The sequence below is a fragment of the Branchiostoma lanceolatum genome, chromosome 2 (genome assembly GCF_035083965.1).
Source record: "Branchiostoma lanceolatum isolate klBraLanc5 chromosome 2, klBraLanc5.hap2, whole genome shotgun sequence".
NCBI classification, from domain to species: domain Eukaryota; kingdom Metazoa; phylum Chordata; class Leptocardii; order Amphioxiformes; family Branchiostomatidae; genus Branchiostoma; species Branchiostoma lanceolatum.
Genome location: NC_089723.1, coordinates 30,565,178 through 30,589,928, shown reverse-complemented (window position 1 = coordinate 30,589,928; position 24,751 = coordinate 30,565,178). Strand labels below are relative to the sequence as shown.

Below are 24,751 nucleotides of genomic sequence, written 5' to 3'. Positions count from 1 at the left end.
CTCAACTACAAAAATTGTACCAGTACTCAAAAAGCCTGGATATTGGTTTAAGCTACATTTTTTCAACCTCCAGATATCTTTGGTGAACTGCCATTTCTTTTCCTCAGCTTGCTAGTAGAAAAACAGTAATTAAATTTGGCTGGCCTGTAAGCCATATGGATTTTTCCTCGCTTGAATCTTGCCCTGGAGTCACATTCATGATGGCGCTGAGTCACGACTTTCTTTCAAGACGAAAATATACAACTCTCCAAGGGGCAGTGATGTCCGCAAGTAGTTGTCTAAAGATAGGTTACCCATGACCTAGATAAAGTACCCCAGGCTAGCTCCCAACACCAGGGATTGCTCTCAACACTCTCGGGACTATGGATTTTGGACCGTGGATAATTGTAATTATTGGAAAAGAAAGAATCAAACTGACCAGATGATTACTAGTACATGTACATCCCCCCTCCACCTGCCTGGCCATCTACCTGGAGAAACATTAAGCATCTTTGCTGATCATGAGTTTTTCCTAAGTTATTGACTTGTAGCTGGGATCGATTCTAGGAGCTTTAGATACATAAAACCAGTAGAGCAAGTACAGCAGCAATGGAACAACCGTTTCCAACTTATCTTTGCTTATAACTTCTATCTTTTAGGCCTGCTAATAGTTATGCACTGTACTAGTATACGTTTGCGTGGTGTCAATAGCTGAGTGGTTAGGCTGGCGAGTTTAATTCCTGGCTAGACATTTTGCCGTAGGGAAAGATACTTGACACAACTTTGGGTAAATGACTTCAGTAGAGGAGGCAGTGGAATAAGAGGGTTGGGCTCTGCCTACCAATACTGTATCCTAGACAAGGGTGGATTACAACCCACTGCTCCTACGATCTAAAAAATAACCTTTTTAAAAAATTTGTTCTCATTATCATGATAATTTATGCAAAGCGATATCAAACAAAAGTCATGGTCATCCAGGCACTCAAAAAATACATCTATATCACAAGCATGCATTATATGACCAACAACCACATGCAAATATTCATCGGTGCAAGAAGTCATTTTTATTTTTTTCTTCATTATACATGTCTGCTACACAGCTTAATACATGTATTTTGGTCCATGTATCATTTGGTACAAGAAATTTGATACAGCTTACAAAAAACATTGGAGGAATTAAAAAAATGCAAGGGATAAAAAGTGTTACCAGCTGCACCTTTAATTCAATTTGCTATCACAGAATGACCTGATTAATTCTGCCAGAATCATGCCATGTAATTTGGTGATGCATCATTGATATTACATGACAAATGTATCATAACAATCAAGATTTGTTGGTGTTGGAGTAACAGTAGCATGGGGGAATTTCTTACTTAGAAAGTTGCGCATCCTCATCCTCAGTAAATTCATTAAAAATCTTCCTTTAGTACATTTACCAACGATATGCTGCACACATATACTAAGTTAAGTTGAAAGACAATTTTGAACATAAGCAAGCCTCTAGAGCTTTGCAAAATTCATGCTGGCTTCTATCGGATTATTATAAAGGGCAAAAATATACATGCACAGGGTATTCTGGAAAAAAAGTATACCCAAGACCAAAGTACTTAGTAATTCATGCCTCACTATGATACATGATGATAATATACATGTATGTAGTAACTTTTCATAAAGTAGAGCCAATATTTTTTTTATTGATATTCTTATGTCCAAACCCATTTCAGATTCTATCTCACCTATATTGAAAATGTGTTTCACTCAGTATCCATGTAGTACAGCCCTTTTCCCACCAAACTTAAAAAAGGTTAACAGGATTTTTAGATTAGGATCAGGACATCCAAGCCTAGCCTTGAAAAGTCCAGGTTACACTAATGGGAACCTCTACAAAAGCCCTTTGTGTGAAAAACAGCTGCCGGCGTTCAAACGTTATCTTTACTCTCTCTTTTCAATTACACGTTCGGTGCTGAGGCCATCAAAGCTCCAGCCATTCTCATTTACTCTGTCTGCCCAAATGACCATATAGATTTTCCCCCCACCTGTATGTAGAAACGTCCATTGAAATTCAGCAAGTGTAACAAGCACCTATAATACAAAACTTTGTACAACAGTGGAGGTCGGTATATAACAAGGGTGGTCGGATCGGTAGCAACAAACGAGCCATATGTTACAGGTCGGTGATCGAAGTCACACCCAACCTGTTAATTGATTTATTCGCAAAGAATTGACTGGCCACTGATTAACCTGTTGACGTAACGGGCCGTCCAGGCAAACGTAATTGAAAAACTGAAAATACATTGTACATTTCTGGATGGATTTTGCAAAGCTTGACTAGTCATCCAAGTTAAATCTATATCCTATTTAGAACTCATAGAACAAAATGTCACAGAGATTTTTTTCTTATAAATCTAAAGATACTTCTTTCTTTACAAAAAATCTTACGATCATAAATCTACAACGACAAAAGTTTCCTCTTAATGTTCAACAGTATGTCTTTGATATTAGCTTGTAATAATACAGTCATTCTTTAATGTCTGCCACAAAGAATTGTGTTCTCAATGAGACAAATACAAGAAAGACTCTTACAAAGAACTTGATGGAACAGTGGCACACGATGGAATGTTGACACAATGGATTGTTAGATGTAAAACGTACAGACATTTAGTTGTACCGTAAGCTACTATACAGATGCAGTCCTAAACAGGAAAATGTTCTAAATCGTTACAGACTTGTATATTTCGCTTCCAAACTGTTACAGATCAAAGTTTGTATATTTCTGAGCAAAATTTGTTTTCCATACCAAAAAGGGTACATTTCAAGTCATGTCCATGTGGATTTATACAATCATAACTTTTTCTCATTCAAAATAGCTGTCTCTCTCTGTATGAATGTTAATGTGAAAGATAGTGTATCATATTTACATAAAATGTTGGCTCCTTCTATGCTGTTCCCTCGTCAGAAGTCAATGAGATGACCCACGGTGGGGGACCCCCTTGCGGCCACCCTGCCTGGAGTGGGCGTGTCCGAGAAGCTGTACTGATGACTCTCTAACGGAGAGGGAGGGACCAGAATAGTATCATCCACCCCTGCATGGAACAAGACAAATTAAATGTGAGGTCTCAAAACTGTGGGACAGAAAAGGACACTGCGAACATCAAAATCAGAATGAAACTAGGAGGCCCAGACCAATACCACTTACTCTCAGCTTCAAGAGCTATCTACCACTATAAAATCACGACCATAGCTTGTCCACAACATGAGATATCAAATATGAAAATCAGAAGTTTGGCCATGCATGAACAATGATGCCCATGGTTGATTAGATTTTATTTAAGTTCCGCTGCAGAAGCTGCTAGGATCCAACATCAGCTTCTCCAGTCGTGTTGTCCACAAACACACAAACAACACAGAAAACATAATCATTATCTTTTTTGGCAAAGGTAAAAAAGGGTATACTATACATGTATCAGTTGAGGCAGTTTTACTATGATCTAATAATACCGTTTGTCACTACATGTAGTTATTCGCAAAAAGAATACACCAAAAGAATCAAAGTTACCTAGAAATACTCCCAAACTCTCTCTTCGTGGTGGAAACTCGGAATCAGCATCTGCAACAGAAAGTGTGTAAAGTTCTACTGCATGAAAATAATGGTTTTAGATAAATATGATGTGGAAAATTCAAATAGCAACTGTATTCTCATTCAGTTATGATTGTGTCCTATTTGGTATTTTGTCAAAAGATCACTGCCTAATATGCTAGCAGACAATGAAACATAATCATCTAGTGGAATCTAGACAAACACAAGAAAGACTGTCTGAGTTTCAAAAGAGGCATCCAGCAAAAATAAGAAACTCTATTGTACATGACTGTGTGGTCTACAAATATCGTTATGAAAGCAAAAGTGATCTTGTACAATGTCAGCTCACTGAAGAGCTTAATTTTCCAGTGGTCATCACAGAGAAGACAGACAATATATACAGGTTCATTGTACCAGGTAAATTCCCCTAGCTCTTTTTGAGAAGTGCAATGAACACAGGACCATGGCTTAACGTGACTACAACCCTTTCCAGTAGCGTGCATGTTGGGAGGGAGAAAACAGCTGGGATTCGAACTCCCAACCTCTTGGTCCAGGGACCAGCTCACTAACCACTGGACTTCGCTATAATGGTACACTTTCCAAGACAAGAAGCTTCATACTAATTTTTCTTTCTCCACCACTCATTCAATATGTAGCTTAGCACATATAAATAGTAAACAAAACAGACTTACTGAGAAAGTTGGGCCTGCCATCGGAGTGGAGCCAGTCAGTGACAGGGGAGTTTGCTAAGGCACTTGATGAGTCCCTTGTGCCTGATGCTTTCCTAATACGGTTCACTACAAAACAAGAAAGTACAGCGTCTGAGTATACAACAGCCATAGTTTTCTTTCAATAAAAGTACATTGCAAGACTATAAACTAAATGGGTAGGTACATGTTGTATGTACAGTAACCTTTGTACCACTTTTGACAGAGGTGCAGTATGGTGCTATGTTGCTAGAGGGAGCTGTTACATGGACAGACATACCTGCAGGATGTACAGGTGTCCTGTTGGGAGTGACTGTCTGAGTCTCGCTCCAAACTGGAGCAGATGTGAAACTGTACCTGTCCCCACTGGAAAGAAGGAGCAAAAGGAATGGCTTCATCAAAATTCTTCCAAAGTCAAATACAGAAACTAAATACTGTAGATTCAATATTGCTATTCAATGAAATTACAGGTTGTGAAGCTGGCCATTAACTTGCATTTTTCTTCTTTCATCAAAAATTGATTTTTTCAATAAAAACTCTATCAGTGCACACATCAATATCAATTGAAACTTAACTAATTCTGAATAAATAGCACCCATATATACAGCAAATTTAAACACCCATTTCTTTAAAAGTTTTAAAATTTTCTTTTTATCTATCTATCTATCTATCTATTTCTTCCAACATATAGTTGAAGGAAATAGCAGAGAACACAGAATAACAAGTTCCAATGACATAAGCAGGTAAGGAATGAATGAAATATTGCATGTACCTGTTCATTGTAGTTTGTCTAGGTTCTACATCATCCTCCCAATCCAGCCTGCCTCTCGCCTGTCCCAAAGGGCTGGAAAACACATCGTCATGTAGACCTGACAATTGCAACCCTTTCCTGTAGTCTTCGTCATCCTCATCTTTCCTCGGTGAATGCTCTAAGAACTTGTCACTCAACAGTGGCTCAGCAGCGCCCCCTAGCTCTTCAGTGTTGATGGACAGCTTTGCGAGTGTGCTTTGCAGGGGGTCTGTTTCCGCTTCCTCTGCCATAAGAGCCATGGCGCTCGCTTTAAGCCTCTGGTATCTGGCTATCACGTCTTCGGGAGATTCACCAGTCTTCCCGGCAGTACCATTCCCCGCGGCAGGGGGAGCCGACGAAGAGTGGGAGTCGTCCAACAGCGACGCCCCCTTTGAGCTGTTCATGGACTCGTACGCGGAGTAGGTGTGCTCGGTGTGGGCCTCAGCGAACGTCACGCTCTTCCCGGAGCTGGCGGTTGGGTGCCGGTCCTGCTGTAATCCGGGGTCACTCGCCTCCGAGGCAGACGAGCTGCCATTGGTCACGACAGGGGATCGCTTCTGACTGCCGGCGAATATATCTGAGAGAAGCTTGCCCTCTCCAGAACTTGCGCCATCAGGTGACTTGGTAGAAAGGTGTTCGAAACTGTCAAACAGCTCAGGTTCCCATAGTGGGGTCTGAGGGTCTGACAGATAAGCGCTAGTGTTGCCTGGGGTGTGCAAAGTCCCCAACCGCGACCGAACCTCTAGTGTTGGAGTCCGAGAGGAAAAAATCTCGTTGAAAGTTTCTTCTACGTTCTCGAGTCTGATTGGCGGGTCGGCCGGTGCGGCGTCTTCCTCTTCTGAAGCCATTTCGTCACCAGGGTCTGTCCTAAGAGATGTTTCAGGATCTAACGCCAAGTTTCCCAGGAGTTCTTCGATGGGAATGTCTGAGGGGATTTCATCAGACAGCCCGAGAGGAGTGACTATTCTCATCATGGTTACAGCAGGTGGCAACCTTTGCATAGTCTCTGTAGATATCTCTTCAACAGAAGAGGAAGAGGATGACTTTCTCTCATACACGTTTCCACCGTCTTTTTCCAAACCATCTCTGATCCTTCCTCTAGTTTCGCTTGTCCTTTCGTCTGCTTTGTCTGATCCTCCTTTTCCTTTAACACGTACCCCTTGGTCGCCATTTGGCGCTTTTCCTCCATTCATGGACGAAGGTACCGATGATTCGGCACTGCTGAAGGTGATCAAGTCTTCTAAAGGTTTGCCCTCCCTTCCTTTATCGTTCCCATTCAGTAAGGAGAGGAGGGAACTCTGTGTGGAGACACTTCCCACTGGCGAACTGGGTTTCTCAGAGTCAGAAGACTCTTGGTCTTCGATGGACGGATATCTAGGCTTGCTGGGCTGCGGCCAGCCGTTGGGTAGTCCTGCAAGCCCCTCTTCAATTGGCGGTGGTTCTTGGTTTGCATTGTCTTGTGGGAATAGCGTTCTTGTAGGAGTGTATTGTCTTCCTTCTTGAGACAGAATATCTTTCCACACTGGAGCTGTGATACAAAAACAAAGGTAAACATAATTTGAATGCATGGTCATTGGAGTTTGTTTGTTAAAACTTTTGGCAAAAATGAATTCAATTTTCCTTGATCCTCATTCTGTATACATCTCAGAATCACGTCGCAGATGCCGATACACTTCTTTCTTGCTATTTGTAAAAGAAAGACAAATATGGAATTCAAGACAAAGTTCTAACATTTTACCTGGTCTGGGCTTGGACGTTGGCGTTCTAGCAAGCCTATCCCGAGAAGTGAAAGCAACACTTTCATCTGGAAAGAAGAATCAACAGCTTGCTTGAGATTGTCAATGCTGAAAAAGGACTTCTTTGGTGCACATCCTTGTGCAGGATCATAGAATAGATGACTTTTTTGCGAGACAATGACCGGGGAAGGGATCTGACTATGAAAGAGATGGCTTGAAAACATACCATGAAATTACAGTAAGTCCTGGCAAATTTAAAAGAATTTTCAGCATGAAGAAAATCATTCTTTGCTTTGGATGTGTGCGCCTTCTAGCAATTCACATGAATACTGCGTTAGGTACTCCCTTAAACAAGGTCGAACCTATGTGGTATAATTACAGTAAGTCCTGGCAAACTTAAAAGAATTTACAGTGCTATATGGACATCCCTACCACTACCTCCCCAGTGTTCTTACCTAGAGCAGCCAGTGGGTCCTGTAGAGGCTGTATGGCAGGAGAGGTGGGAGGGGAACGCTCAGAGGAACTGGCTACAGAAGGGGTCCGCTCTTCTGCTACTGCTGAAGCAATCTTGAAAATAAACAAGGGACAAGTAAGTATTTTGATGCATATTATATTGTATCTCATACGTTTAGATACCTTTTTGCCTACGTCATATTCAGCTGGTAAATACTATTAGAAATGATCAAACTACCAGGTATTCTACTCAAGTTTAATAAAAACAGTGTTGTCAAATGTCCGAGAGGCTAGGCTACAGGACACAGGTTCGATTCCTGGCATTTCATCTAGATGTCATGTCCTTGGGAAAAGCACTTCACACGACTCTCCTCACTCCACCCAGGTATAAAATGGGTACCTGACTTTGGTTGGGGAGGTAAAAGACTGAGGAAGGAGAGGGCTGGGTTCCTCCTTCCAATACTGTGCCATAGCCACAACCCACTGCAACTATGACCTCAAAAAGGCTATGGGACTGCCTATACCTTTACCTTTACACACATATTCAATTACTGTACTTTCTTTTTACAGTAGCACAGTACAATACCTGATCAATTAGGAGTTGATGTGCCTTTGGAGTAAAGCCCTGCGCTCCCCTACTTGGAGTGGAGGGGTCTTCTATCTGTCTCCCAGCTGGAGTCCTCCAGCGCTGGTCTCCCATTGGCTGTTTGGACTGGGAGGCCAGCATGTCCTGCGCTCTTCTCCGTTGGTGAACCGGTGTCGTCTCCACCCTCACCTTTGGGTCCGTCTTCAGGGGCGTGAAGATGTCGTCTGTGACGGGACTGGCGGCTACTGGTGCTCGCAGTACCTCCTGATGGACCCTAGGGGGCGTCCTGGGCTGCTGGACAGGTCTCTCCTCTCTTCTCTTGACAGGTATCTTGGATGCAGGCTGTATGCTTTCTCTTAACAACAAGGAACAGAACGTGAGCAATGCGTTTCATACATGTATGAAGTACACAAAACACAAAAGATTGTGATCATCAAAGAGTTCTGAAATTATTTATTTCACAATGCCTTGGAATATACATGGTCACTAGAACGCTTTAACGCGATACGTTATGGTAACAAAATAAACTAGATATAAAAGGGTTAACAGTCAACACCAAGGATAATCAATATCACTGAAAAAATTAGAGGAAATTTCATTTCAATCTGAATTCCCACCCAAACAACTTTTAAAATTCTGTGAGTTTTTTGGGTGTGGGGTCTACATACGGCATTGAGACAACATGTCTACGCAGCTATAAACAAATACCTGAAAGTCTGTTCCCCTGTCAGCACTCCCCTGTCGTAGGTCGGTGTTCCCTGCACCAACAGCCCCGTCGTCCTGCGTGCCGCCCGGTGGACCGAACTGGCCAATCTGGACACAACCTCTGGGGTGGAAACTACACAGAGAGTGGCAACCAATCAGCTTTCAGCTATGTTTTCACTCACTTATGACAAAATGTGAATCCGTAGCGAACAGCTATCTACAAACTAAAGCAAAGTGAGTAAACTAACATCTATATTTACTTCCGGATGGGGATGTTAAGCTGTCAGCCTAGTGTATGGGGGAGCCCCAGTCATAAAACTTCTGTAAGCAAAAGAACCCAGCACATATATAGAGAAGAGTAGTAGTGACACGGTGTGTTTGGCTAAATATAGGAGCCGTAGCAAAGCTGCATTGCGCTACTGCTAGCTACTTGAAAAAGCACCATGCTTCACCTCGATCATATTGGACTTCTTTTAGAATTACCTACACATGTAGGGATAAAGGAACACACAAGGCAGTTCTGGACAACGATTTTGTTTTGACATAATCAGATTTTATTTGTTACACCGAATGTCCTCCACAGTTGTCTTAACCAAACTGCATGTAACATGTATATACCACGCCCTCTTAGAAATCAACTTTCACTAGTCGTAGGACGTAGGTACATCCCAGTTATTTTGAGATGAAATAAATAAACACACACCTTCAGGAGACGGTCTGCGGAGAGAGGCTGCTGGGGTGAGTCCCGTGGTCCCTTCCTGAGGTGAGAAGGACACAGGTGGAGTGGCAGGCATCAAGCCCAGACCTAGGGACTGGAGAAACAACACAAATTCAAAAACTCTTGATTCTATAAACTTCATCAGTCACAACAGATTGTGAACTTATAATGAGGGGACAATAGCACTGTATGTAAAATGTGTTATCCTGTTTCAAAATTTCCAACAAAAAGACACATGCATTTCCATGAAAAGCTGCTAGGAGGCTTTAATTAACACCACTTATTCCTAAACCCATAAGCTTCCATAGCATGCTCAGAACATGATGTCTCAAAACCGGATGTTCAATTGCAGTACCATAGAAAGTGGCTAGGTTTATGTTTATGTTTGCGTTTTTTTTAGAGACACCTTTTCTGCAAAGGTAAGAACAAACATGTGCATACGTACCGGGATGGAGAGGGGATGTGAGTTCTGTGTGTTGGGTTCTGGGGGCAGATATTGTGAGTCCAGCTCCCTGGTTAGCCTGGCTACAGACTCCTGGAGATCAGGGATCATCTTGTCAGCCAGAGTATCCCTGCAGGACAAAACACATCCTAGTAAACAACTAGGTTCCAGTCTACAGAAGTTGCTGTCTTTCCAAAATAAGATCTACATGTAGTTGTTCCAGAAAAGTAAAATGGTAATTCAAGAAACGTACATGTAGAAAGAAATGTATATACATTATAATAAACATATAGTATGAATAATACATGTTGAATTTTTCTTCCTTTGGCACTTTGCTCTTTATACTTAAAGTAAAGTCAGTTGAAAAATTTTCTGACTATTGTATATCTTTAACTGTTTGCAATGTTTTTTGCACTTCTTTCTACTGCAAAATTACCACCCCCCATAAATCTATTTACAGCATTGCATTACTGTCATAACATTTCTTGAGAAACTCAGAAATATGATCAAGCTTTTTCACATATAAAATTTTGAAACAGACGTTTTAGATAGCATCCGCTATCTTTCGTCAGTGACTAAGGACAGATCTGGTAGAACTAGGTTTTTATACCAAACCTCTGAATAGATATGTTAATACTATTGAACCATCTGAAATTGTCTTTACTTCATTAACATATGTCTGACTGTTTCAAAATTTTATCCAGTTGCTTGAGTAACTATTTTTGGCGTATACATGTATTAGGTAGTGCTCTATCAAAATCACATTGAAAAGAGCACCAAACAAAAACCCTTTGTTTGTCACACAATGCCCCAGGTAACAATTGACTCACCTGAATGACTGTGCATTGGCCAGGTGTGCATGGTGCGTGTGCACCTGGGTGGAAACCTCGGCAGAGAAGTCGGAAAAGTTGGGCAGGCCAGCTGGACACAACAAAACACAATAAACCTTGTTATCCTGTCCTACAACTGAATACTAGTAGTACATGTACATGTTCTAAGACAACAACTACACCCACTCAATAGCTCTCTTTTTTGTAGCTAAACTAACGAGACAGAGAGTAAAGACATTAAGACAACGAATCAATGCAAAAATTTCTGGTTCAAAATATACATTGCCCCTGTGGCATCGCCAAAAATAGCAACCAATCTTTAAAATTTCAAAGATGACAGAAGATCATATTTCTAATTCATTACTTGTACATACAACTGCAAAAGGCAAGAATATTGTAATCCAGTTGTATAAGAACATACCTTCATGCAACTTCTCAATGTAAAGATGCAGGGCAAGACTTGACAACTGCACAAAACTGGGAAAGAAAATACGAGGATTACTTGTATGACAAAGAAGCATGGGAAAATGATATAAATCAATTACTGTTTTTAGAATTGTAGTAAAAAGGACAATTTTAGAGAAAAACATTGCTTACCTCAAGAGGTTGAGTTTTCCTCCCTGATAGATGTCTCCAATATTTCTCTACAAGGATAAGATATACAGTAGACATGTGAAGTGTATATAGAAAGCTTCACATAATGTAATAAAACCACAAACAAGTGAAAACTTTTCCTGATCAGATTTTTCTTTGTAAAAGTCAAATGGTGAACAAGTTAATGTGTCTAATCACACAATATTATTAGCTATTCAGTTTTAACTGCAAACCACACAAATCTAAAATATTACATAGGATAAATTTGTTGCTCGACAATTGTATATCATATAGACAACATATGGCAACTTCTATTACTTAACAATTCTAGGAAACAAAATTCTGGTAAACTTATCAACTCTACAGAAGACTATGTAGTATATGGGATGAGACTTGTATGGTTTAAATTGGTGAAATTCCTAACACTTAGGAAGCTCACTGTATTTACAATGCAGGGATGTTCAACTTCAGTTGGTATATATATCATTACTTTTCGTAATTTTATCCATTGTAGGAGATTCTGGTATAATGAAATTGTGTAAGTGTGGTTTATGCCATAGCAAAGAGTAGGATTATGGTAATTGCAATGACCAGATCCTGTTCCTATAACTCACCCTCTGTAGTTCTCGGTCACACTCCCGCAGCAGAAGATCTGGCACACGGACGTCAATTTTGGAGGCGTCCACTTTGTACTTGTCCAGAACTCCTTGTAGAATGGACTCTACCACTTCACGCTGGAGGGGGGAAAAGCATTTTTTCAGAGATTAAACTGGCCCTGCTGTTATATAACATGTCAAACAACATGTCTCTAGCAAACATAGGAAAAATCAAATCACAAATTTGTTCTCCTAAATCTGTCTACAAGAAAGGAAGATTATCTGGATCATCTTATAGAGTACAGTTTACTGTAAATACAGAAATGTTTGTGGTTCACCGTGAACTTAAAACCACCGCCACCATTTTTGTCCAATACTGTAGCAGTACATGTATGTGACTATAGCGCTGCCGCGAACTTAAAAACACTGCGAACTTAGTTGTACAAATGTAGCTTACCTGCTGTGATGTGCCAGTGTACAACTCATCAACTGCTTTCCACAACTCTCGCACCTGGAAAGACAAAAACAGCAACAACATGGATATGGAGAGGGAAACAGCGTTTTAGTCTATGCCAAATCATACCTGTACTATGAGAATTTTCTTTACGTTTTCGAACCTTGTTTGGTTGGTTGTTATCCGCTGTGATGTAATTTTTCAAGATGAACTTCGTAGTTTTCGTGACCTTGCAATTGTTCTACCTTCCACTGTGTTACTTCCATTGTGGTCCTTAAAAATACAGTAAACCTTGACTTTTACTGTGCCACAAAATCTAAATGAATTTAGAGTACATTGTACCTTGTGGACAGCCTGTGTTCTCTTTACTCTCAGCATATCATCATCATGTTGGAGTCTTCCTCCAGCCTTCCTCCTACTGGGACTTAAAGGAGAACAACAGCTTACTGTTACTTTCACTGTTAGGATTCTACTGTTACTGTTAGAGGTTGAAAGACACAGAAAAAATTGAAAAGTTTACAGTGGTTTTAACTTTTATGTTTGCATTTTTTCAGTGACCTCTCCACCACAATATCATTATACATTGTACCTGATTGCACTGTGATCCCACTGCAAATGCCTCTTATACTGAAACGTGCACTAAAGTCCCCTAAAATTTCAATGAATTTACATTTCAAACATAAAATAGGAAATGAAGGCACACACCTCATCCTATTGATCTCATTCGACTCTGTGAGGAGTTCGTTTTCTTGCCTCTCCGTTTCTCGTAACTTCTTTGACAAGTGCCTGTGTTCCTTCACCTGCTCACTAGAACATTAGGACACAACAATTGACAGAGTTTCAACAATCTCCTGAGTTACAATAATGTGAGCTATGCTGGGCGCTCTTCTACAACCTATTCTCTTTCACAAGGAAAAAAATTCACAAACTTATTAACATGCTATCAGTAAAATACAATATCACGTTGGAACAGCCAAAAAGAATTTCCCTGACAATGTTTAGGAGTCCTTCTGCTACCTCCCTCAAGGTAATGATGAAGTTCTACTTCCCACTGCTAGGTGGTGCTGCAGTGAGAAGAAAGTGGTCCTCAACGTGACTTAGCTTGTATCCCCCCTCATCACGGTGCATGACTGGTGTAGACTTTTTTCTTCATTATACCCTCATTAATCCAACTTGTGCGTCTGTTGTCTCTCTATTAAATGTGTTATATCGTGCAGCATTAGATTCCTTACTTGGCAAACTGTTTCCATTCTGCCTCCAGCACTTGGGCAGTCTGAGCTGTGTCCAGTGCCTTCTTCCTGTGCCTGACCAGGCCGGCCTGTACACCGGTCAACATCAGGGGGGTCAGGTGGAGGTCCGAGGGCAGCACGGCGGGACGTTCTTGGATGTCCCTTCTTTTCACACCTGTGTACAAATTGATAAACAAAAACACAAATGCAACAAGTTACCCACAACCTGAAAAGCATCAAAATTTGTTGATCTCTTCTTGAGTTATGCTGTTTCAAAGATTCTACCAAAAACTGTCTGCAGTTCCATGGAAAGTCGATAGGGGATACAAACCAACAACACTTCTTACGAGGCTATAAACTGCTTGCCACCTAAAAATCATGACCTTAGCATGTTCAGAACATGAGATACTAAAACAAGAAGTTCTGTTGCAGTACAATAAAAAGCTGCTAGGAGACCCACAATTGAACTTGTTTTTTTTTATTGGTGACACGTACCCACAAATGTTCATATTAGATGTATACAATCGTTTTTGAAAAAGCTGAAAAGAACAAGGAAAGCTCCTAGGTACATGTATATACTTGGGTCAACTGAATGAAACAAAATAGTTTTTACCATTCTCAACCTGGGTGGCTTTCAGAATAACGAAGGCAGAGAAATGTAGCATGAGGTTGTAGAATCTATCACCTGCAAAAGAGAAGAGACAAAGCATTTTACATAAAAAGTATGATCCATAGGTAAAAATGTGTTTTAAAACTACTACATTGTATTTACGATAATTTTCAGACCTGCATTAAGTAGGGCTGCGTACTGGTGCGTTACTGCAAAAATCTTTTATTAGGGCCGTAGGTACAGGTCCAAAACACTGTATTGTACAGGTAGGTACTATACCTAAATGAAATCACACCCAACTTATTTTGTGACAAGAATATGCAATTCCTGCCACACAGACGAAACATTAGTACTGCAAAATGATTAAAACATTGTGAGATCCTCTTGCGAGAATAGGATATTTACATGTGCTACATGTATTGTATCCTCCAAAATAAACATTCTGGTCCTTGTTTCTGTCATTATTGAAGACCATACATGTACATCACTTTAATAAATCACACAGTTACAGGTACATGTACATACAGGTCAGGACCTGTACCTAAATCTCATTAACCTTCTCCCTGCTGCCTAACCCCATAACCGATAGAGAATTGGTAGCCGAACAGCTACTTCAGCTGCAATGTGCTAAAGGTTACACAGCCCTAGTACCAGTAAGGTGCTCTGTGCATTGTTACCTCCTGGTGACATGAAGAGAGAGGCTACAATCCTGGGAAGGTTTGCCTCGGCGTCCTCTCGGGAGATCTGTGTCATCCAGTTGTTGACTGTCCTGCGGAACTGTTGTTCACCCTTCTTGTCGTAGATGGGCCAGCAATCCCTGTGTACAACACAGAATGATTTCCATTGTCATAGGTTCTAGTATGTAACATGTACTCAAAAGTTAGGAAATGTTTGCCTGGATGCCATTGCCAGACCCCCAATCTCTATATCTATCGTGTGGATAGGTATTATAGAGATTGTGGGTCTGGCGTCCAGGCTAGGTAATGTTCCTATCACACATGTATACACAGGTATGTCATATGCAAATATGTTCCACACACAACAAGTAGCTTTTTGTTTATTGTTCATCTTGCATATAACAATAAGAGAAGTAATGATAAAAAGAATAACAGAAGTGTGCAAGGGGGGCCAAGGGAAGCTAGAAACAAAAAACATGATGGCCACTCAACAAACAATATAGTGCAAATGAAATAAATCAAATCAAGTAGAAAATAAAAATACAAATATGAAAATATCAAGTCAAATAGCGAAATGAAATGCTGAAGAAATACACAAAATAGTGAACTAGTGAAAACTAAAGAAAATGGTTGGAACAAGTATCATAAAACAATGTAGTAAAAATGAGAGTAAAGCATCTTCAATAGATAACAAAACAACATCATGTAAAGAATTACAAGGTAGCAATAGTTGACATTCAATCTAGCTGTGTAAAATATGAGATGACTACATGTTATTCAATTATTAAGCATACCTGAAAGCTTCCCTGGCCATGATAGGATCCAGCCTGTTGAACAGATAGTGGGTCACCACTTCAAAGGCCTTTTTGTTGGGCAAAGCAAACATATCCCTGAAATAACCAAGGAACAGTTACACAAGACAAGGCAAGGCCCTAGCAATATTATCATTTGACTACTAACGCACATGTATAGAAAACATATGTCAAAGAAACTTAAATATAGGAAAATATTTTGAGAGGAAGAAACCAAAACTTGTGAGGGAGTGGAGCTATAGTATATGCCATCCCTTCCAAGATTACAGCTTTTCTAAACGTCTGTATAGACTACTGAGTCTGTCGTTACAATTCCACTCTCTGAATGTCACCATGCAATGTGATGGTGCTGAAACAACTTAATATGTAAAGATTAAGAAATATCTACTTTTGAAAATTGTTTTAATGTGAATGACATTGAGCAAAGTACTACGAGTATACAGGCATTTCATGGCATCATTTACACCATGTTGGATTACACTGTGTACATCTCTGAACCATGCCAACATGCTTAAATCAAATTACCTGATGACATGGGCACTGGGGGATTCAAATTATAATTATTATGATGCTAATGAAATGCCTCCATACCTGCTGAATGGTATTTTGTGCTTGGCTTCCATGGACGTCGGATCAAACCCCAGGAGAAGCAGGTTGGTGAAGAACATCTCTCTCATGTCTATGGGGTCAGCCATGATGCCTGCCGGCCCCGGGCCTGGAGCCTGACTCAGGTTCATTGTTGGACTGTGTTTGTGTGTAGTCTCTGAGGTACTGCTTGGTGGTTAGACTTGCTTCCAACAAACCTTGAGCTGGCTGATGTGAAACTGGAAATGACATTTTCGGGGATCGTGTATTCACCGAAATACGGGAAATACGCGAAATACACGAAATACACGTCCGAAATACACTTGAAGATGGCTGAAATCTACCGAAATACAGTATGATTTGATGAATTAACATCACAGGTTGCCATATGCCGTCTTGAAATAATATATTTATAGCCCTGGCGACAAGAAAAAGACAGAAAATACTTCGCGATCCCGGCCACGTCCGGTCGCCGCCATCTTTCTTACCATACACCATGATGTTTGTTTTTCAGTGGTGTCTTCTTCTTAGTCTGTATCACGCAAACTCCAGCTGTCCGGGGGTTTCTCTCCCCTCCCCGCGAGGTTGCTGTATTTCGGCATGAAATAATCTATTTTTGGTCCTGGCGACAAGAAGAAGGCTACCCTGGGCTCCAGACTAGTACCGGGTCGCTAGCGATTTTCTTCGGCGGCCCAAGGACAGTCAGCCCGCCAGGTCTTAGAAATCCCCCGGTGCGCTAATGCTAGGGTCACATTTCCAATCCGGGGCCCGGCCGGGCAGTCTTTGGGAACGGAAAGTATGATATTCAAGAGAACAAAAACACAAAACGTACCCAAAATTATTTAAGAGCATAGCTTGTGCAAAATTTTTGACACACACTTGGATTTTTCGTTTCCGCAAACAGCCCGAAAATAACGTTAGGAAATGTGACCCGAGCATAATTAGGGTTCTGCGGGCTGGAGGCTCTGTGCCGCCGAAGGAACTGACTACAAGGTGCCGGCTAAAGGGAACTGGCTAAAAGGCCCGATAAACAGTCTACTCTACTCTCCTGGAACCCAGGGTAGATCCCGGCGAAATAAGAAAATGGCGGATATGCGATCACTCACTAGTATGCGATCCGGCGGCGGGATAGCCCTAAGTCTAAGGGATTTTCAAGGACCTTGTTTATTATATGTTGTAGGAATTTCAATTAAAACCTATGCGGCCCGTCGGATAATAAGACTTTTTTTGCACTTTATATAACGTTAACGTTGCGACAATACCGCAAGACAGATGCCAGTGAATAAGATTTCCCCCGCAAAATTCTTATTGACAGGCTAAGCTAACCTGTCACAGTGTCAGTAAGATTTTCCCCGCTCTTGACATATACTAGTTAAAGCCTGTCAATAAGAACCTTAACCATTGCCCTTATATAACCATAAACATGGTTCATAAATAACCAAGGAGGTTAAATATACAAGATAACATTTCCCCTGTGTTCACACGGGATGTTCATGTGAATCACACAAAACCCGCATCCCTACCAAACCCTGAAGACGATCCTGTAAAATGGAGAAAAAAAATACTGACATTCCTTTAAATAAATAATTCATTTTTTGAATGTTAAAAACAGAAAAACGGATGTCAAAAAGATAGCCAAAAGAAATTGGATATTGATGGATTTGAACTCACGATCTATGAACTCGCGATCTGTCGGCCTACCAGTTGAGCTGACATGGCTCGGTCATTCCAAGGAGGCTATAACGTCCCAACACGCCAATTGGTAAGAAAGAGGACGCGGCGGCCGGCCGGGATCGCGAAGCATTTTCTGCGGATTTGTTGTCGCCGGGGCCATAAATGAATTATTCGATGCCGAAATGATGTTTGCTCATCAAATCATACTGTATGTCGGTACATTTTACAACCATGTTCGGATACCATTAACAACAAACATACCATAATGCACCACAAGTCAGGAAATACATAATACCAAGGTTATATAACCTCCTTGGTAATACCTAAAGATAATATATATAATATATATATAATCTCCAAGCAGATCACACGGCGGCAAAATAAATATTATAAGGGATGATATTGTCAAAGGGATGATATTTGCCAAGGAAGTTTAGTCGCCAGGGGGTTTCATTTGCGGGAAAATTATCAACTTTACCGTGGACTGACTCAACTGGACAAATATTACTTTTTTTGCCGAATTCTACGACCCATACGCTCGTAGGAAGGGCTGGTAAAGGTTTGAGAAGTTCCTGCCCACTTGTTCTGTAATGTGTGGGGTTTGTTATGTTTTCCTTTCGTCTGAATAAATCATAGGCTGTTATCTCTTTATAATCTCCCTTGTTATCTTCAATTTCGCCACTTCCTAGCTTTGCTACTCTCCAAGCAGAGGAGTGGGTCCGGCAGGTTTTTGACGTGTTTTTAGGCGTTTTTGTCGGGCTTTCTACTTTGTCATGGTTTCTTCTATAGATAGAAAGAAACCATGACAAAGTAGAAAGCCCGACAAAAACGCCTAAAAACACGTCAAAAACCTGCCGGACCCACTCCTCTGCCTGGAGAGTAAGCTTTGCCACTTTCTTGCATTTCTACACGTTTTTTTTTTTCAGGTAAATTTACCGTGAGACTGGAAGAAAGGACCATTAGGCCTACTTAATATGATCTTTGTTCCAAATGCGTTCACGTTGAAATATGCCTTGTTGGGTTATCAAGGGTTTCTGTTTTCTTTTGTTATCAAACTTATTGTCAACTTTATATATTCGTTATTAAACTTATTGTCAACTTTCGTTCTTTTCTAACACCTCAGGTTCTGACGCGTTTTGTTTTGTTTGAAGTTTTGAACGAAGACTTTAGTTTCGCCTACTTAAGTTAATACCGTACTAACCGTTACTAACAGAAATCCAGTCACAGCAAACATACATTAGCAAACATCAACAAATGTATTTACAATGCATAATGTTAAGAAAGACATTTAGACCAAGAGCAAAAGCAAAATAAGTCACAAATCTATATTACGTAAAATGGCAACAACAGTACGCAAGTTACTTACAAATCGGGTCTTTACATTTCTTGTTGAAGATAAAGAAACCTAGTCAAAGTTATTTCAGAAATGGCACAATCCATTAAAAAAATTATATTACGAAAAATGGCAACAACTATTTACAAATCGGGTCTTTACATTTCTTGTTGAATATATTTTTTTCATGGCACAATCCATGAAAAAAATATATTACGAAAAATGGCAGCAACTATTTACAAATCGGGTCTTTGCATTTCTTGTTAAAGGTAAAGAAACCTAGTCACAAAGTTATTTCAGAAATGGCACAATTCATAAAAAAATTATGTCACGAAAAATGGCAATAATTATTTACAAATCGGTCTTTACATGGCAAAAAAGGTGACACCATGCAATAAAAGGCAAAGTGATAAATTGATTTCCTGCTAAAGTACAGAAAATCACCTTGATTGCTGACGCGCTATGAAAAGGTGTCAAAGTGTTAATCGGCTTGAAAATCACGTTGCATTTGTATGGCTTGCACACTTTCATACGTTAAGAGATGCGACGTACCAACATACGTCGGGAAATTTCATACGTTTGGCATTCAAATAGTATGACAGAAGTGTAGTTCGCTGTCAACCATATAGCTGGAGATCACAGGTTAAGAGATGCGACGTACCAAATTTCATACGTCGGGCTAAATTTCATATGTTTCGCATTCGATAGTATGACAAAAGTGTAGTTCGCTGTCAACCATATAACGTTAGCTGGAGCTCCGGAGATCACTGGTTTAATAAGAGATGCGACGCCCACCAAATTTCATACGTCGGGCCAAATTTCATACATCTGGCATTCAATTAGTATGATCAATATATAATGTCCTTGGTATGATAAAAGTGTAGTTCGCTGTCAACTTTGGAAATTGAACCTTAGCATAACCAAGGATAACCATATAACCTCCTTGGCATAACTGGTTACAGTATTTCCTGCCGCGCAAAGGATGATGGTATAGCTTGATCCGCCATATTTGTTCCTATATGAACGCTACCCGCCGAAGAGAAAGTTAGCCAAATCATCGGGCCGTTGCATTATCGCTTCTACACTGGCATATGGGCAGTAGTTGGCAGGAAATCACATACAGGGAAAGTTTCTGACGATTGTTTAGTCATGAACGAACGTTGGACACCGCTGTATTGGATTTTTTGTTTGCCTACGAATCGGACCGCTAGTAGAGTAGAGTAGAGTAGAGTAGAATGTCGGTTGTAAAGAGACAAATCATGTTCACAAAGACCAAGTAGTTTACTATATGCTTGTAGTTTAATGTCGTGTAGTTTCATATTGTAATGTAAGCCAGTAGTCTTTAGTATCGCTTTAGACTAGCGGGGCAACTCGGGCGGGCGACATGGCGATTGACCCTGCTGGCGCACCCCAAAAGTACGCCGGCGCTATAGAAGTTCCTGCCGAGCAAAAAAAAAAAAGAAGTTAAAATTATAGTAGTGAGGCTTCTAGATCGATATCTTCTCCAAACATTCACACATTACGTGCTCAGTAAGTAAGGTGCCGAGTTGTCCGGCCTAGGTGCCGAGTTGTCCTGATACCCAACAAACATCATGGCGTATGGTAAGAAAGATGACGCGGCGGCCGGCCGGGGTCGCGAAGTATTTTCTGTCCTTTTCTTGTCACCAGGACCATAAATATATCATTTTATGCCGAAACAAAGCAACCTGTGATGTTTGCTCATCAAATCATACTGTATTTCGGTACATGTCACCACCCTTTTTGTGTAAATGACACAGAAGAAGACACCACTGAAAAACAAACATCATGGTGTGTGGTAAGAAAGATGGCGGCGACCGGACGTGGCCGGGATCGCGAAGTATTTTCTGTCTTTTTCTTGTCGCCAGGGCTATAAATATATTATTTCAAGACGGCATATGGCAACCTGTGATGTTAATTCATCAAATCATACTGTATTTCGGTAGATTTCAGCCATCTTCAAGTGTATTTCGTACGTGTATTTCGTGTATTTCGCGTATTTCCCGTATTTCGGTGAATACACGGACCGACATTTTCGTTCAATGGGCTCATTGGGCTGTTAAAAAAAATTCTGTAATTCACTTTATCTTCACGGTACCAAAATTTCACGGTGTAAGGAAAATGGACATTTTCGCTGAACTTTAACTTCACGGTGGCGGCAAGTGATTTACAGAACGGATGTGTGAGGGAATCATAAATAATAACAACAGGGATTTTCACGGTGATGATAAGTTCAGAGGTGACCGTGAAAACAGTGAACAGAGACTACACACAAACACAGTTACAGTGAAAGAAACAAGAATTACAGTAACTGAAAAGGGTGTGTGTGTGTGTGCGTGGGGGGGGGGGGTGTTAACGTTTAAGCATCTGGACCAGGAACCAGGGAGGGTTTGGGCAATTTTGAATGACGAACTAGGGGAGGGTTGAGCAATTTTCGATCATCAGGAACTAGGGTCAGTTGAGCAGTTTTGGACCAGGAACTAGGGAGGGTTTGACCAAATCTCTAGATCGGAACTAGGTAGGGACACTACCTGAATGATTCTGTAATCCTTACACCCCATCCCTCCTCCACAATCTTTTGGAGCAGCCCAATGAAGTTGACATCACACAGTGCCTTATGATCATCCTGTCAACAGTGGTAGAAAATTTGCACTGTTGACAGGATAATCCTGTCAATGGTAGAACATTTGCACTATTGACAAGATTATCCTGTCAACAGTAGAAATGTTGCTACTGTTGACAGGATCATCCTGTCAATAGGCACTTCCTTTGTTTATATAAAATGTTGTTCAAAATCATGTCACGTCGGGCACTCTTCTCCAAATATTTGTTTATAGAATTTTTTTTCTAGGAAAGTCCCGCCATAGAGTCCATAATCACGGCCCTTTTGCCATCTAACTGATCCCCAAATAAAAGCAACGATACCTTACAGTTTCAAAGATTTTTTGACGCTGTAAAAGGTATCTTTTCCGCGACGTTTACCTTGAATAATGACAAACAAACTTACCAACTCTTTCTCTACTTTCCTTTTCGGCCACGGGCAGCCATCTTGAAATGCCCCGCCAAGAATGAACTGGCGAAGTCCCGGATGTTGGGTCAAAGGTCGTCCTGGGATATTACGACACTTACCGCAAAACGGGCGGTTGCATAAAGCAGACAAAATGGCTGCCGTCCCTGGATGTCGTCTGCTGTCTGGGAGGGTTTTTTGGATGAAATTCTCGCCTCTCAGTTCAAGTTCAAGAGGTATGTTTTCGGAGAGAAGGAGAGTAAAAGCAGCAGATGATGTTTGTTTTCGCCACGTGGGTCTTTGTTTGCTAGAACCGTTGTTTTGACACCATGTTCTCGATGTTGTTTACAGTTTGTGATGATGACTTGTTATGAAACTTTTATAAATATTTATAAGAGCATTAAGTTTATTCAACCCCTCAACCCAAATTATCCAGATTTGTTTGACCCAACTCCTCTGTCCAATCCAGATTTGTTTAATCCAACACCCTGTCCAATCCAATATTTCTAATGTGACTTTTTTTTAGATTCTGGATTTCATATGATTTGAAATAGCTTGATTCCTGGTCAGCTGTACTCCCTTCCAGAAAAACTCATGGCATTATTGTTTCCTCGCTCCTCATTTTCATTAATTATGTCAGTTGATCATCCCAGGAAAACTCATGTCGTTATTATTTTTCTTTATTATATCTCGCTTACTGCAAAGCCGAAATGTATAAAAAGTCATCTAATCTGTGTTTTGTGTAGGTTTGCCTCTCTTGAACAGCCGAGCTGTTTCCCGACAGTACAGTGATGAGAAGAAGACTGAAGAGAAAGCTCCACTCAGGAAGCCTAAAACACCAGCAGGGAAGTTGGATCAAAAGGAGGGTGACAGACATCCTTATGCTGAACAGGAACCATTGCCTGCCTGGCCAGGTATATTATAACCTCCACCAGGCATTCCTACAGTACAGTACAGGGTATGGATCATGGAATTTGGCAAAAAGGGAATGTTTACCCAACGGTAAAGTTAATTTTTCCTCTGCGCCTGAAACCCTCCAGTAGGGCTGACGTCACTGTTGAGTTGCGCAGTGGCGTGCAAAAATTGCGAACACAAATATTTTGGTCCTTACACTAAACTTTTGAAACCCCTTTTTTTTCTTGAAAATTTAGGTCCATTTTGGATTCTTTTGGGCTAGAAGGAACAGGTAGGGTCTAAGCTTTCCCAGTTTGGTCAAAATTTGTATGTTTCAGTCGTTTAGTTGGTGTAAGGAGATATCTTTGTGGTTTGGTTTCACATGCTCCGAGTGGACTCTTCCAGGCTGGGAGTAGGTCAAAGTTGACGGTTGTTTTCGTCTGTCAGCTGTTAGGAGAGAATGAGCTGGTCAACTGTCTATTTTCTTTGCATGATTCTAAAGTAGACAGATGTGGCTTTCTGGTGCATAAGAATTTTGGGGCCTTGCAATGAAGGTGAATACTTTTCTGAGCCATTGTTTTAGTGCTTTAAAGCATTACTGCCTATGGGCAAGTCTATCTCTTGTATCTGCCCAGTAGCCACACTCCCCTGGCAAATATTCTCCCAATATCCGGCGTTGTTAGTCTGGTAGAGACTAGGTATATTACTAAAAAGAATAGATTAAAATTTGGACCAACCCGAGTGAAGGACTGCCGTCTATCTTCTTGCCCTGAGCCATTGTTGAAATCAGGATGATTGCTCTGATGGAGCTGTTTTCAACCTGGTTACTTCAGGCACCAAATATTTCTCAGAGATTTCCTCACTCTAAGGGGTGGCCATCCGCAGTTTCTAAGAAGCAGTATCAAGTGGTTGAACTTCTGAATGCCTGTTCGATCCCCGTTTTAAATGCTATTACAAAGGACTGTTCAACTTGAGGCCAATCAATGCTTATAATCTAATACGTACGTGTATTCAAATACAAACGCCAATCGTTTTTTTGTTCATGGATGCAAGACTATTCAGAAGGGAGGCAATGAGAAATATATACAAATGGGCTATACAGATATGCGGAATCTACTGTACAGACATGTATATATTTATGTAGTACTATGAAATGAAGTTTATCTTGATTTGCATTATCTTGTGTTCTGTCCAGATAATATCAACCCACACACAGGAGAGAAAGGGGGTCCCAGGGGGCCTGAGCCCACACGCTACGGAGACTGGGAGAGAAAAGGACGAGTGACGGACTTCTAGATGGGACGATGAAACCACAGCTTGTAATAAATAACTGTGGTTAGCACAGATTATAGTGACTTGTGTTTTCAATCATGGTCAATGACTTAAACGGTAAATAGGACAGTACTGATGTCAATCTTTTGAACGGATCCTATTGTATGGTGGGAGTTGCAGCACTATACATGTAGGTAATGCAGGGAGCAAAGAAAATCATTCCCGTAACAAAATAGACCAGACACAGTGTACGCATTCACTGCATACACATTGTCCTGGTAATAATTTTGTTTGTCACCTGCACTACCCACAGTGCTCCATGTCACCCAGCATGCAATGGGGTATGTGAAAAGGCTATGATATTGAGATAGTGATTTTCTTTGTATATTGTAGATCAATAGTTGCTGCCTATAAGAATGTATTTGTGCGTATTACCGGTATAGAAAATAAACAACTTGCTCAGTTTTTTCAAT

The 24,751-nt window shown here is 40.7% G+C and overlaps 2 protein-coding genes across 2 annotated transcripts; one reads left to right on the top strand and one right to left on the bottom strand.

Moving 5' to 3' along the window:
- Positions 1-1,020: 1,020 nt before the first annotated feature.
- Positions 1,021-22,218, bottom strand: LOC136428549 (uncharacterized). Its single transcript, XM_066418149.1, has 24 exons — positions 22,113-22,218; positions 16,087-16,319; positions 15,478-15,573; positions 14,684-14,823; positions 14,010-14,081; positions 13,400-13,571; positions 12,873-12,974; positions 12,510-12,591; positions 12,171-12,224; positions 11,732-11,851; positions 11,121-11,167; positions 10,945-11,000; positions 10,524-10,614; positions 9,697-9,823; positions 9,237-9,345; positions 8,537-8,666; positions 7,829-8,183; positions 7,245-7,356; positions 6,792-6,857; positions 5,036-6,581; positions 4,544-4,629; positions 4,249-4,353; positions 3,536-3,586; positions 1,021-3,062 (listed from the first exon to the last, which is right to left on the bottom strand). The coding sequence occupies exons 2-24, from the start codon at positions 16,230-16,232 to the stop codon at positions 2,932-2,934; spliced, it is 3,996 nt and encodes a 1,331-aa protein (XP_066274246.1). The 5' UTR covers positions 16,233-16,319; positions 22,113-22,218; the 3' UTR covers positions 1,021-2,931.
- On the top strand, positions 22,216-24,750 carry LOC136428551 (succinate dehydrogenase assembly factor 4, mitochondrial-like). The gene is made up of 3 exons (XM_066418153.1): positions 22,216-22,348; positions 22,859-23,026; positions 24,202-24,750. The coding sequence occupies exons 1-3, from the start codon at positions 22,267-22,269 to the stop codon at positions 24,300-24,302; spliced, it is 351 nt and encodes a 116-aa protein (XP_066274250.1). The 5' UTR covers positions 22,216-22,266; the 3' UTR covers positions 24,303-24,750.
- The last annotated feature ends 1 nt before the right edge of the window (position 24,751 follows it).

Coding starts and splice junctions, on each gene's coding strand:
- LOC136428549 (XM_066418149.1), bottom strand. CDS start 16,232: ATGAACCTGAGTCAGGCTCCAGGCCCGGGGCCGGCAGGCATCATGGCT. Junction 11,168..11,731: donor GTGACCGAGAACTACAGAGG/GTGAGTTATAGG, acceptor TTATCCTTGTAG/AGAAATATTGGAGACATCTA. Junction 4,354..4,543: donor GACACCTGTACATCCTGCAG/GTATGTCTGTCC, acceptor CTTGTTTTGTAG/TGAACCGTATTAGGAAAGCA.
- LOC136428551 (XM_066418153.1), top strand. CDS start 22,267: ATGGCTGCCGTCCCTGGATGTCGTCTGCTGTCTGGGAGGGTTTTTTGG. Junction 22,349..22,858: donor TCTCAGTTCAAGTTCAAGAG/GTATGTTTTCGG, acceptor TGTTTTGTGTAG/GTTTGCCTCTCTTGAACAGC. Junction 23,027..24,201: donor ACCATTGCCTGCCTGGCCAG/GTATATTATAAC, acceptor TGTTCTGTCCAG/ATAATATCAACCCACACACA.